The 14,563-nt window shown below is 43.8% G+C and overlaps 1 protein-coding gene across 2 annotated transcripts in view; it reads right to left on the bottom strand.

The window, feature by feature from the left end:
• Positions 1 to 1,596: 1,596 nt before the first annotated feature.
• Positions 1,597 to 14,563, bottom strand: part of HKDC1 (hexokinase domain containing 1) — a 43,935-nt gene continuing 30,968 nt past the window's right edge. For both annotated transcript variants that reach the window (XM_045876220.3, XM_064594736.1), the window contains 6 exons: positions 14,231 to 14,326; positions 13,955 to 14,054; positions 12,346 to 12,529; positions 10,194 to 10,349; positions 4,954 to 5,187; positions 1,597 to 2,480 (listed from right to left, as the gene is read on the bottom strand). In XM_045876220.3, coding sequence (XP_045732176.1) covers positions 2,333 to 2,480; positions 4,954 to 5,187; positions 10,194 to 10,349; positions 12,346 to 12,529; positions 13,955 to 14,054; positions 14,231 to 14,326 — 918 coding nt within the window. In that variant the 3' untranslated portion in view covers positions 1,597 to 2,332. The remainder of the gene's footprint in view (positions 2,481 to 4,953; positions 5,188 to 10,193; positions 10,350 to 12,345; positions 12,530 to 13,954; positions 14,055 to 14,230; positions 14,327 to 14,563) is intronic.

The raw sequence follows: 14,563 nt of genomic DNA, 5'->3' as shown, positions 1-14,563 counted from the left end.
GGTAGAAATGTAGACTAAGATGCCCCTCCTAAGAGGAAAAGTCGGGTCCACACGAGGATGATTCACCTTGTTGGTGTGGCTGCTGGTCTTGCCTAGTAAACTTTGAGGAGAAGTTAGCCTTCCATTGCCCCTGGTGTTTCAGGGGCTGGCCTGTCCAAAGACAGCAAGATGAATGTGTGCCCTCTCAGCAGTTCCGTTCTGATTCAAAGATTCTATGATGCTCTTAATTAGTCAGAATGTGCAAGGTTGCCTAGATACCTTGGGGGTTCTTTTTCTGGTAAGAGCCCAGAGCTGGATGAGCTCCTCAAACCTGCCAAATATGTGGTGAGGGACCAGGTATGGGACAATGTAATGGTCCAAGTGCCTGCATCTCTGGGCCAGCTCACCCATCCAGGTGGGAGGGCGGAGGCAGAGACTCCCATCAGAAGCAGGAGGAAAAGGGACTGGGGGGCTGGGTGTGTCTTACCAAGGAAACAGAGAACTGGGGAGAGATAACAAGGGCAACAGGTTTGGGGTTGATGAAGACAAAATCAGATAAGGTGGAAGATTTCCTGAAAGTATAACTTCAAAATATAAAAAGATAAATTCAATAAATCCATACAACATCTCCCCAGAGAGGTATAACCTTAAAATTAAAAAAAAAAAATTCATTTTGGTAAATCTAGGCCCCACCCACAGAAGTATCTCTCTACATGTTTACTGAATGTATGAAAAAATATTTCCTAGGGAACCTCAGCTCCCTCATCTGTCCCCAGCCCTAGCTGGCCTCTCTAACCCTCCTTCAGCCTCCTCCATTCTGTCTGTCTGAACATCCTGCTTCAACAAATGGTGACAATTATCACTAGGAATTAAGTACATAAATCAAAATAAAATCAGCCTGGATGATCTGGGATATTATCTCTTCAGTCTGTAGCCCATGATAATGGCCTCTACATTTTCCAAAGAAATTTTCTTGGAACACTTCATTTTTCAATCATGCCTCCATCTAGTAAGTGTTTAATAAGAACAGCATCTTCCTGGGTTCACTGGAGCAATACAAAAATGTATTTAACAAAGAGCTTTCAGTCTCCTAGGCTAGATGAGAAACACATACGGGCACCTCTGTGATGAGGTAGGAAGTCACAGGTGGTTCGGATTAATGGGTGGTGGGGAGGTTGAGAAAAAGCAAGGACATCCAGCGGGGAAATGGTCAGGGACAGGTCAACTCCACTTAGTTCTGGAGGCTAGAATGCAGACTAATGGGACTGGTGGGGACGGCTGAGTTCCAGTGAGGTAGAAGTCAGCTTGGAAATCAAAAGGACCTCCAGCCAACTTTAGCTGTTCAAAAGCAAGGGCTGTAGGATCATGTGGTAAATGCCCAGGCACGAGAAGTATTCGTTCAAATGAGATTTGGATAAACTGTTAAAGGTATTATAGAAGATATTCCATATATTTCCCCCTGTTGGGAAGAAGCCTGGGCTAGAGGGATGCTCTCAGAAACTTCAGTGTCCCTTATTCCACCAGCAGAGCATGAAGTTAGCAAGCGAGCCTCCCAAATGAAATATTGATACCTCTTGCAAAGATTCTTAGGAAATCAAATATTTTTTATTCATTTACTGGATTTCATATACCTAACAGTCCTTAAAACAACTACCCACAGTAGCAACACAAACCACATGTAAAATGAAAACAGGTGCCCCAAACGGCACCCCTCCCCATCACACATGCAATATTGAGAAACAAAATCCTACAGGTGCTAACATAACTCACTTTAAGCATGAAAGGATTTCTGCAGGGCCGCCTGGCAACCAACCCTTCTTCATCCTGGGGCTGATACTCCCAAGTCTTTATTCTCTTTCCATGTTCCAGGTCAGCATGATGAGTTAAGGACAAGTTAGATTAGATCTCCAGTTTATTACATGAATCCCTATCCTTCTCAAATGTGCATCCACAGGTGAGGACCCAATCTACTACAATCAATGGCTGAAGTTCCCCGGTGGGGAGCCAGCCAGCCAGGCCACATGGGCAACAGCCACAGGACCCAAAGCCATAGAGAACTACCAGCTCCGTCCTCAACTGAAAATTTGCTAAAAGGGGACCTCAGGCCCAAATGCTTTGATTTTACAAGTTGGCCCATCTTTGGCCCAAATATGCAAATCAGAAATATCATTTAATGCCCCTGAAAGCACCGAGTAACCAAATGCTAGGAGTACCCGAGAACCCGGGGTTCTCTTTCGGCCATCCAGAATGTGAAGTCAGCTAGAAGCCTGCTTCTGGTCCCTGACCAACGCATCTGCCAGAGGAAAGGCAAGCCAGTATCCAAGGCACATGGGGCCCAAGCCCGAGGGGGTTCCTAGTCCTCCTTCTGGGCCTGCTGTAACCTCTTGGCCACAGCAGTGATCAGAGCGGCTCCTTTTCCACTCCCATCTTCGGACAGCATGAGCGTCACATCACATCGAGGTGCTAGTTCTTTCACAGTTTCCTGTAATATCCGAGAAAAGCTATAAGAGAGAGAAAGAGAAACATCATCAGCACTTACATATAGGATCAACATATTTATGAATGATTCCAATCTAGTTTGTTCCTTCCAGCTTGCTTCTCCAGGCTGTAGAATGGCTTCCTATACTGCTTGCTAAAGAGCTGTTTTAATTGTACCTTTTATTGAGCAGCTACTAATGCCAGAGACTATTCTAGGTGTTTTATATACAGAATATACATATAGTCAAAGTGTAATAAATAACAGTTTTGGGGGGGGTTTGGGTTTTTTTTTTTTTTTTTTTTTAAGATTTTATTTATTTGACAGTGAGAGAATGAGCACAAGTAGAGGGAGTGGCCGGCAGATGGAGAGGGAGAAGCAGGGAGTCCGACGCGGGGCTCGATCCCAGGAGCCTGGAATCATGACCTGAGCCAAAGGCAGACGCTTAACGACTGAGCCCCAGGCACCCTTAAATAACAGTTTAAAAACAATTATTAGGGGGCGCCCGGGTGGCTCAGTCGGTGAAACATCCAACTCTTGATTTTGGCTCAGGTCATGGTCTCAGGTTCATGAGATCAAATCCCACATCCCTCTCCCTCTCTCTCCCCCTCAGCCCCCCCCCCCTGCTGGCTCACTCTCTCATAAATAAATAAATAAATAAATAAATAAATAAATAAATAAATAAATAAATAAATAAAATCTTTAAAAAAAAAAAAGAAAAAGAAACGATCACTTGGTTTTTGTCCCTTGGTCAAGTTTTGGTTCAAGAGAGAGGCTTGTAGGGATCACATCAGAAATAAGTGATTCTTCTGGAACCAAAGTAGTGAAAATATTCTTTAACTAATTTTGCTAGAATTAGAGTTCTTCAACTCTACACTCCATAGTATATATCACTTCATAAACAATCCCAGCACAATGGACCAACTTAAATAAAGATGTTTATCCAGGGGTCTCATTTGAGAGGACAAGAAGTTCTATTTCTACATCCATTTTTATTTCTATAATCCCAATTCTCTTATACCTAAAATCTCAACATTAAGGATATACTCTCTTTTGATAAGATTGGCCTATTTCCTTTGATTTTAAAATACAGATAAGCCTTAAAGTGTTAGGGCAGAGATGTGGGTGACAGAGGGAAAGGGGTGTGAAGTGCTGGTTACTAAGTAGGTCCATAAACCCTGCCTTTCGGCATATTGACCTTGGTGGTTAGATTGGCCATGGGATGCTTTCTGGTCAATAAGTTATGAATTAAGATTTTAAAAGTCGGGCGCCTGGGTGGCTCAGTTGGTTAAACGACTGCCTTCGGCTCAGGTCATGATCCTGGAGTCCCAGGATCGAGTCCCACATCGGGCTCCCTGCTCAGCAGGGAGTCTGCTTCTCCCTCTGACCCTCCCCCCTCTCATGTGCTCTCTCTCAGATAAATAAATAAAATCTTTAAAAAAAAAAAAACTAATGATGTAATGTATGGTGATTAACGTAACATAATAAAATAAAAAATTTAATTTCCTTTGTCATTTTTCCATTAATAAAACAAATGAGACAAATGTAAAAATAAATAAATAAATAAGTGATTCTAAGGGGAAAAACAAGAAAAGATACCAGTCCCTTATTTTGGATAAATTAGTCATCATCACAGGAAGAGCTAACGATCCAGGATTACAATAACAGTATATTCGTGTATATGTTTCAGTGTGATTGGAAATTTTTATGAACTTGTTAATACTTTTCTTCTTCACCAAAACAAAATGTTAAACATTAAATAAAAATAATAGCTTTCAAAAAAATAATAACAGCTTTAATGTTGACTTTTTTGTGACATGCCACGCACTCTACAGATACTGTTTAACTTCGTCCTCACAACAACCTATGAGGTAGGTAAGATTTTTGTCATCATTTTACAGATTAAGAACGGAGGCTCAGAGAGGGCAAGAAACTGGCCCTAGGCCTTCCAGCTTCTTCTTTTTTTTTTTTTTTAAGATTTTATTTATTTATTTGACAGAGAGAGAGAGAGAGACAGTGAGAGAGGGAACACAAGCAGGAGGAGTGGGAGAGGGAGAAGCAGGCTTCCTGCTGAGCAGGGAGCCCAATGAGAGGCTCGATCACAGGACACTGGGATCATGACCTGAGCCGAAGGCAGACGCTTAACGACTGAACCACCCAGGCTCTAAGTGATGGAGCCAGGATTCAAACTCACATTAATCCTTCTGTCCACTGACTCTGAGCTAAGAAAGTTATAACCAGTTCACACTTGACAAATGCTCTGTGCTGTGCAAAATGTTCAGTTCTCATTACCTCCCTGTGAGGTCAGATGGGAGTACTTAGTACTAATCACTTGTATTTGTTGAGCACTTACTCAGCCCTACGAGGTAGAGATGACTACAGCCTTGAGGAGCATGGGGTTCAGAGAGGATGGCGAGCACTCCCACATCCTAACCACTAGGAAAGAGAGCCACGCGGGCTCCCTTTAGATGCAGTGGGGGCCTCTCTGGGGCACTCACTGCGGGTGCAGCTTGTACAGGGTGCCGTCCACTCCCACGGTGATCTTCAGGTACTCCAGCCCCTGGTCTTGCCTCCTCTTCTCCACGACAGCAGCCAGGCCGGCGCCATAGAGCTGGGCTGCCCGCCGGGACACGGCTCCGCACACCTCTTTCACCACAATGCTGTCCTCACACGTGCTGTCCAGGCCGAGCTGCTGCAGGATCTTCCTGACCTGGAGGAGGGCCAGCCGATCGCTGCGGGCAAGCAGAGCAGGACGTCAGGACCTGCTTCCTGGGGCCCTGGACCCTGCTCCGCGTGGCTCACAGCCCCCACATCCCTATATGCCTTAGGCGGAAGGAGGAAAAAAATGATCCAGGCAATGGCTGCGTTAGAGCAGAATGCCACAGCAGCTGGGACTCAAGGAAGCCTGCGACTCCCCCCCACCACCAGAAGTCCCACCATCTTTAAAAAATAAAGTGTGGCCCCTCTGGTGTTAGGCATGTTCAAACCTATTATCTCACTAGAAGCTATTCTTAGATTCAGCAACCAACACATCAGGTGTACATTTTCAGAAGATGAATCTGAGGTTCAGAGTTGCTAGAGACTTACCCACAGACAGCAGAGAGCGGGGATTCAAGCACATGCCTTCTCACACCAAGTCTATCCTCTCCCCTGTGCATGCCAGCTCCCATTACTCTGGCCCTGTTCACCTGGAGGCCAACTTTCCTTCTACTTAATTTTTCTGATTTTCTGCTTTCTCTTCCCAACTAGACTACATGCTCTTTGAGGGTAAGACTGTATTCTCAGTAGTAACCCGCATAGGGCTGTGTACATTCAATGGGGAAGTGAATAAATTAGTAAACAAAATACAATCAGCACTTCAGTGAACAGGAACCCACACACAGGACCATAAGCACATAAGCACAAAACAGAGAAGCACCTGCCATGGGGACAGGCTGGCCTCAAGTCTAGACCCTGATTATCTCCCAGTGAACTCCTAGAGCTCTGGCTTCCAAGCTAAACAAGGTAAAATTATATCCTTGACTGTTTCAAGGAATACAAAGGGAAGAAGAATGTTATTAAGGGAGAAAAACTGAGAAATAACCTGTCTGGCTATACAGTGGATTCAGCAGGTAAATGGTGGTGTAGTCAGAGAATATAATCCTTTGTAGACCCTAACAATGAGCTTGAGTGACAATGTTTAATGCTATGGCAAACGTTCATGACATATAAGTTAAAAAAATAGATGATAAAATACTATGTGCCATATGATCTTGGTTTGTTGTTGTTTTTGAATGTTTGTCTTTGTGCAGAAAAAAAAAAATCAGAGCAGAAGGAAATCTGTTCAGATGCTGGTAGGATTACTGGTAGTTCTTATTTTCTTCCTTTTGCCTTTTTTTTTTTTTTTAAATTTAAGTAATCTCTACACCCAGGACACCTGGGTGGCTCAGTAGATTAAGCATCTGCCTTCAGCTCAGGTCATGATCTCAGGGTTCTGAGATCGAGCCCCGCATCGGGCTCCTTGCTCAGTGGGGAATCTTCTTCTCCCTCTCTCTGTTCATGTTCTCTCTCTCTGTCTCTCTCAAATAAATAAATAAAATCTTAAAAAAAAAGTAATCTCTATACCCAACTTGGGGCTTGAACTCACAACTCCGAGATCAAGAGTCATATTCTCTTCCAACTGAGCCAGCCAGGTGCCCCTTCCTTTTGCTTATGAATGAGTAATATTTGTATAGGATAAAAAAAAGTGGATTTTTTTTTTCAGTATGTAAAATAATAAAACCTGAAATTCCTTCCACAGTCTAGCCCATCACAGTTTACCTAGTTCTTTGACGTACATTCCCCTGCTCAACCCTTGGGTCAATCACTGGGGTTAAACAGTAGAGCATTTATCTTCTATAAGGAAAGAAATTGTCATCCAGGGGTGCCTGGGTGGCTCAGTCGTTAAGTGTCTGCATTCGGATCAGGTCATGATCCCAGGGTCCTGGGGTCGAGCCCCACATCGGGCTCCCTGCTCCACGGGAAGCCTGCTTCTCCCTCTCCCTCTGCCCCTGCTTATGTTCCCTTCTCACTCTCTCACTGTGTCTCTCCCTGTCAAATAAATAAATAAAATCTTAAAAAAAAAAAAGAAATTGTCATCCAGAGAGGTAATGCGACTTGCCTCAGGTCATACAGCACAAGCAATCTTAAACTCAGGCTTGGAGACTGTAGAAGCCCAGGATTCCCCCCAAGAATCCCTGTTGCATCCATTGGGCAATGTGCTTTGAAATGGGCCACAGTCAGCATAGCACCTCCCATTCCCAACTGGCAGGACATTGGATATGATTTTCTTTTTATTCCATCATGTTTAAAAATAAAATACCTCGAAACAGGAAATCAAAGCATCCAAAACAGACACCTTTTGTGCGGCAGAAGCAAATTTTTCTGGAGGCATATAGGTCCTGCTAACTTACTCTTGTCCAAGAACATCTTCCTTTTTATTCAGGCAAAAAAAAAAAAAAAAAGGCAAGGCAAAGATAGTCCATTTGAGGAAGAAACCATTTGCTCCCACAGCAAAAGAGGATCCCTCTGGTCATCAAAGGTGATGGCTTTTAACTTACACTTTTGAATCTAATGGGTTGAAGCCAGACAAAAAGGAGGCGGGATATCTGCTGATCAACATTTCAAAAACACAAAATTGCTGCTGCTGCTACTGATTCTACCACCATCTCCTTAGAGGCAAGATCTGTTCTGCAACAGTCCATCTGATCTCTCTCATTAAGTACACTGCTTTCACTTCTAAAGAGTTTTCCTTTTCTCCCAAAGTGATTTTTGGCTTGCTGGCATCTGGCCATAAAGACCAGTAAAGGGCGCCTGGGTGGCTCAGTCGGTTGGGCGACTGCCTTCGGCTCAGGTCATGATCCTGGAGTCCCGGGATCGAGTCCCGCATCGGGCTCCCTGCTCGGCGGGGAGTCTGCTTCTCCCTCTGACCCTCCTCCCTCTCATGCTCTCTGTCTCTCATTCTCTCTCTCAAATAAATAAATAAAATCTTTAAAAAAAAAAAAAAAAGAAATACACACTGTATTATTAAGAAGTAAAGGGAATGGGGGCGCCTGGGTGGCTCAGTTGGTTAAGCGACTGCCTTCGGCTCAGGTCATGATCCTGGAGTCCCGGGATCGAGTCCCGCATCGGGCTCCCTGCTCGGCGGGGAGCCTGCTTCTCCCTCTGACCCTCCTCCCTCTCATGCTCTCTGTCTCTCATTCTCTCTGTCTCAAATAAATAAATAAAAAATCTTAAAAAAAAAAAAAAAAGACCAGTAAAATTAACTGAATGAATGCAAATTGACAGAAATTCCAAATACCAAAATCCTGATAGAACCAGTGCTGGTAGGAAAAGCAGTGAAACTGACATGTTTGTACATAACTAGTGGTGGAAACTGGAACTATATTTTTAAAAGTGTGTCCTTAGGGAAATACTTCTTTTAACCAAACGCTTCTACTTCTAAGGAAATAATCTGTGAGATGCGAATGATAACACAAAAAAGAAATATAATGGTGTTACACAGAATTGCGGAAATCCATAAATTACAAGCTAGATATCTTATACTAAAGGGAAAGTTTAGGGGCGCCTGGGTGGCTCAGTCGTTAAGCATCTGCCTTTGGCTCAGGTCATGATCTCAGGGTCCTGGGATCAAGCCCTGCATCGGGGTCCCTGCTCCGCGGGAAGCCTGCTTCTCCCTCTCCCACTCGCCCTGCTTGTGTTCCCTCTCTCGCTGTGTCTCTCTCTGTCAAATAAATAAATAAAATCTTTAAAATAAATAAATAAATAAAGGGAAAGTTTAGTAAATTACAGTATAGCAATATAATGTAACATTACGCAGCCATTTAAAATGATAATTACACCAAAGAGTTGAGATGGGGAAGTTTCTCTTTCTAGAAGTATTCCAGCTAGAAGATGTAGGAGTGTTAGTATTAACTTGTCATCATTTTAGAATCACAGATCTAAGCAATGAGCATCAATGACTGCTAAGATCATAAAAGACAGACAGACAGACAATTCAATGCCACCTATGAAATATTCTTGTCCAAACTTCAATAGTGAATCTAACCAGGCATCTGGGTCTTCCTGTGAGTTTGCAAGAAATACAAGGGAGAGGAAAATGCTAAATGCTGTAATCAGCAAAATCTAGAACACAGGAAACTTCTAGGATACAATGACAGTTTCTTCATCAAATATATTCCAAGGGGAAACAAGAGGAGAAGTCTATACATTAAAAGAAATTTTTAAAAGACATATCAACCAACTGCACTTTATGGACCTTGTTTAGATATGGATGCAAACAAAAATTATTTGTAGGCAATTTGGAAAATAGAAACACTGGCAGGATATTTTGAGATTAAGGTTTATCATTAGCTATTTTAGATGTGATGATAGTATATGGTTATGGGTTTTTTTATTACTTGTTTTTAAGGATTTTTTGTTTGTTTTGTGTTGTTTCAATTTTTTATTTAAATTCTAGTTAGTTAACATATAGTGTAATATTGGTTTCAGGAGTAGAAGGTTATGGTTTTTTCAAAGAACTAATATTTTAGAAATACATTTTAAAATATTTATAGATAAACTGACATAAAATGTGAGATTTGTTTCAAATCAATCCAGTTTGGGGGTGGGAAAAGCAGGAGTATATTAACAGACTGAGTTTGGCTGTGAGTTGATCATTGTTGAAGGTGGTGATGCAAATATTAGATTCATTTTACCATTCCCTCTACTCTTATATATTTTAAAATTTTTCGTAATTATTTCAGAATTGTAACTGAAAATTGTCATGTACAAACACTAAGTAAACAATATATAGAATGATATGTGTGGTATGATTGCAATTATGTTTACACACATTTAAAAACTTGAAAGGTAATATGCAAAAATCAAAACAGCTATATTTAATCATGACCATATGGGTGATTTTTTCAAAGAGTTTTCTTTCATATTATGGACACATCATCTTTTCAGAAACAAAAGAGGATCACTTTTTAGCCGAAGTTCACTCCCGTGTAACAGTTTAGGAAGCTCAGGGCTCAGGCACGCGGCTGGCCCTTCAGCTGTGTGCTGTGGTCCCTGATGCAGCTAGAGAGACAGAGCAGCTCTAGGAGGAAACCCCTTGCCCAGCCAGGCTCTTACTGTTTTTATTTTTAAATCTCAAGTCTGCTGGACCCCAGCCTGACAGTAGCACATCCCAGTCAGGGCCTCTCACACCGAGCAGGTGAACGTGATCCCACATCACCTTTCAATCTGGGACAGGAACTTGGTTTCAAAGATGCCCCTGGTCCGGAGACGCTCTGAAATCTGCCCGCGGAAGAGGAGACCCTGCTTGGTCAGGTCAATCAGGATCTGCCGCACAATCTCCCCCAGGTACATCCCACTGGTCATTTTCTCGTATCTGTTTGGAGAATAGGGATAAGGTTGATACAAGCAGGAAAATCAGCACTGGTGAGTGGTTCACAAAAGGACCTTGAGTCTGGGTATGGATGGTATACCACTGGCATCCAGCAACTGCCTGGTTTGGAGTGGTTCAGAGTGGGTAGTAGGCCCAGAGAAATGCAATGCAGAAGGCTGCACACTATGGGACAGCCAGTCTTTGGAGCCCGTTGATCGGGAAGAAGCCAGGTCCCAGCGATGCCCCGTACTGGACGCAGGAGTGAGCACAGTGAGCCATCATTCATAAAACAGAGAACTTGATCTCACAAGAGTGTCGGGAGGCCAGCATCTGGTACACAGCGGGCACTGAGCAAAAGCGAGTCCCTTTCCAGGTCCCAAAGCCAGTTCTCCTTGGCTTTGTATTATAAATCTGGTTTACTAGATTCCCCTTGGCTTTGTAATTGAAGAAATCTGTTCCATTAGAGATGCTGCTTCATGAAATACTCTACTTAAACCGCACACACCAGGGGTTCTTTAAGCATGTTGGAAGGGAGCCAAGCCCTTTCTACCAGGCTGTGAGCTCCACGAGGGAAGGAGCAAGAGGAAAAGGGACTTTGTAACCAGCAGGTACTGACCAGGCACTGTGCACGGGCATGAGAGACAGCGTTACTAACAGTGATGAGGAGCTGGACCACCAAGGCCTGCAGGTCAAGTGGGAAGCTGTGTCTGAGACTTGTGTGCTGGACCTGTATTCACTTTACTGCTCAGGACCTCAGCAGTCTAAGGAACCAATACTCAAATAATAGTGACAGCGAAGCAAACTCAAATGTGTTGCTCCCTTAAACTCTCACTCTAAAAATGTGAGCCTCCAATGGATTCAGACACAAAACTAAGTCAGAAGGCACTTACCCCTTGAGAAGAGCCATGATGCTCGAATGCCCCAACTTGGGATTCAGAGATAAGGTCCCTTCTTTTTGGAGCAACCTCCGGTTCAGCTGGGCTTCCCACAACTCACCTTCCTTCCAGCTATGAAGGCTAGTGCCGAAGGAAGACCAAGGACCATTAAGGCTGGTCCTGGCCTTGCCCAGGTATCTTCCTGTACAGGATTGTTGGTTCCACAGTTACCAAGGCATCTGTGGCCCACATATCCCATTACATTTCCTATCTGTTCAACTTCGCCACTGGGATATCATCATCATGATAAATCTATATTTTCATCTTATTTTATATACTAAGACACTGAGTTTCATTGTGACAAAGACCATATGGCCTGATAGTAAAGCATTTACAATCTGGTCCTTTAAAGAAAAAGTTTGCTAACACCTGCTGTTCTGGATGGGCCTGAGTTAATTATCAATTCCTAGCATGCTAACTCTATCTCTACCTACCCCTTTCTCTTTGACTCAAGAAGCTAGATGAGAACACAAGTGAAAATGTACTCAATTTTTTTTTTAAGAATCATTCATTGATTTCAGTATTTTTAGTAGTATGGCTGGTAATTAGAATCTACCTCCCCAGTGACTGTGACCCATGATGGGACATGACATCATGGTTGAGAACCAGTACTCCCATCCACCACCTGCTCACACTTCCCCACCCCAGAACAACAGAGGTCACCAACCTGGTAGCCAGACCTTGAAAGGCTGAGGATGTTGACCTCTAAACTGGATCTACTAGAAGCCCATCCCGAAAGGGCCCACTAAGTCAGCATGCCCCTGCTCTATGACACTTGGCCCACACTGAATGAACTTGGTGACCATGTCTAAATCACTTCCAAAGCCACCACTGGACCTTATGGTACCTTATGGTGATTAGAAAAAGCCACCCCTTCTTTCTACTTCCTGGAAACTTGTCCTGTATTTTGCTTTTGTTCCAATAAGACACTTCACTGACCTCTGATGTGGACTAGTAATAAAAATACAAAGCTATAGCAGCTATGATATGAATATAGTACCCCCCCGATCTGATAAAGTCATACACTGCACAACCACATAAATATACACATCCACCCTCCTCACCTCTGTTTGCCAGGGTTCAAGGACCCCTCATCCACCTTCTTGTCATATCGGGTCCGGATGTCGTCTATGCAGCCGTTATCTCCAAATGCTCCCCACTCTGTGTTAATGCACATCTTCCCTTCGTCCCCTTCCACCAGTTCAATGTTCCTCATCTCCTCCATGTAGCACATGTTGCTGCCTGTTCCTAAAAGGAAGCATGGAGGGACTTTAGACTTCAAAAACATCACCAGGTCCTAAAGAGGCAGAGGGGGGCAGCGGAGAGAAATTTAGGCTTGAAGTCAGGTATGACTGGGTGTGAATTCCAGCTTTACACTCGTAACTAGGGGACCATAGACAAGTATCTCATCTTTTAGAGGTCCAATTTCTTCATCTGTAAAAAGGAAATAATACCTGCCTTATAGGCTTGTTCTAAAGAAAACAGTGAGATGCTTCCTCCACATAGTAAGTGGTGCCTGAGAGAACACCATCCTCCCCCTCCTCGTCACCACCATCACATTACATCACCATCACATTACATCACCATCACATTACATCCTCATCCTCACCATTACTGTTAAGCTATAGGTACACAAGATGGGCTCCCAAGTAGTCACAGTTAGCAACCAGAGCTAGAAGGGACCATGAGGAATTATCTAGTCTTGGAGAGGTAAACATTGGTATCTGTAGGCCACTTTCTTTCTCCTTTGCCCCTGACCTGGTCTCAGAACTATTCTCAGTGCAACAGTCCAGGCAACTATTATATGCAATCAAATAAATCTCACCCCTTTGCCCTCCTAATCCTAGCCCCCACCCCAACAGATGAGGAAACTCAAGCCCAGGCAGAGTAAGTAACCTGTCCATTGTCACAAAGCAGGTAAGAGCTACAGTGAGATGAAACCTCTTAGTTGGCATTGGAGGTGTCTCACTATATCCCCATCTCCTTGTTCTATCCCCTGCTCACCATCGGGAAGCCCAGACAGCCAACTGGAACAACTTTCCCACATTCCGTCATTACTAACCTGTGCCTGTCCCTTGGAATGCTCATCTCCATCTTCACCTGTTCAAATCCTACCCATCCCCTCACCAATTAGAGAGTCAGCCCCCTGAAATCCACCCTTGCCCTTAATCACTGCCAGAATTCTCCCCAAAGCCCCTTAAATGCCTATATCACGTGCCAGGCCACTCCCTTCCCTTCTAGGTTTCTTTCCAACTCTCCCCCATCCTGCACATCCACAGCCAGAAGAGGTCAGTTAACAGAGGAGGTGTACATTGGAGCTGATGAAAATCAGCCCCAAAACAACAGTGGTCTATTTCCGGTCTGGATAATCTACCCCAAGGCCCTAATTTGAAAACCCCTCTTTCTACGCTATTCTCCTTCCTCAACAAAAGGACAACGTTGGCTTAGGACCCTTAAGGAGAAAGATATGAAGTAAAAATTTAGAAATTAGGAGACCTGGAATCCTAATCTTAACTTAATCTCTGCGTTGGACAAAGCTGGCTTTAGAAGCTCTGTGTAATGGAACAATGCTCCACCCAACCCCACCCCCACCCCCAGCCCCACACTATGTGAAAAGGAAACCACCAAAAGATCAGACAGGAGTAGGCTAATGGGACATGCCTGACCACTTACCTGCAATCAGGCCAATCTCACAATTAGGATCTTCATAGCCACAGGTCATCATTGTCCCCACTGTGTCATTTACAACTGCAACTATGTCCAGGTCAAACTCCTGCAAAGGGAGTAGCCATACTATAAGTAGGATGTGCACGCCAAACAGGCTCAGGAGGGGCATATCAGCCCAAGGGGGGCAGAGACCAGAGCCATAGGAATGGGCACAGGATGGCAGAGCAAAGGGCCCTGGGAGAAGGTGCAAGGTTGGGCATGAGCCTCAACACCATAACATACATTTCTCCTCTTGATGGCTTCCCTGAGCATGTCCACCATGTCTTCCCCTTCACAATCAGTGGCCTTGAAGCCTTTGGTCCACTCAATGAGTGTTCCCTGAAAGAAAGGAGAAATTTATTTGAGCAATAGTTTGCTGGGACCACTACCCTACCTCAACATCAAAGAGATGCAAAGTGCTATGGTCGGCTGCTAGTCACTGTCTATGTCTATGTCTAATTCAGCCAAGGACAGATTAAGATGTGATGAAAGATAAAAGCTACAACACGTCCATCAAAGCACGGTTCCACAATGAAAAACTAGAGGCAGCCTATCGTTCCAATGATATAGATCTAT

Source organism: Mirounga angustirostris, unplaced genomic scaffold, assembly GCF_029215605.1.
Source record: "Mirounga angustirostris isolate CCGP_5_RB_7025 unplaced genomic scaffold, mMirAng1.0.hap1 SCAF_6, whole genome shotgun sequence".
Taxonomy (NCBI): Eukaryota; Metazoa; Chordata; class Mammalia; order Carnivora; family Phocidae; genus Mirounga; species Mirounga angustirostris.
This window is presented reverse-complemented; position numbering and strand designations above follow the sequence as displayed.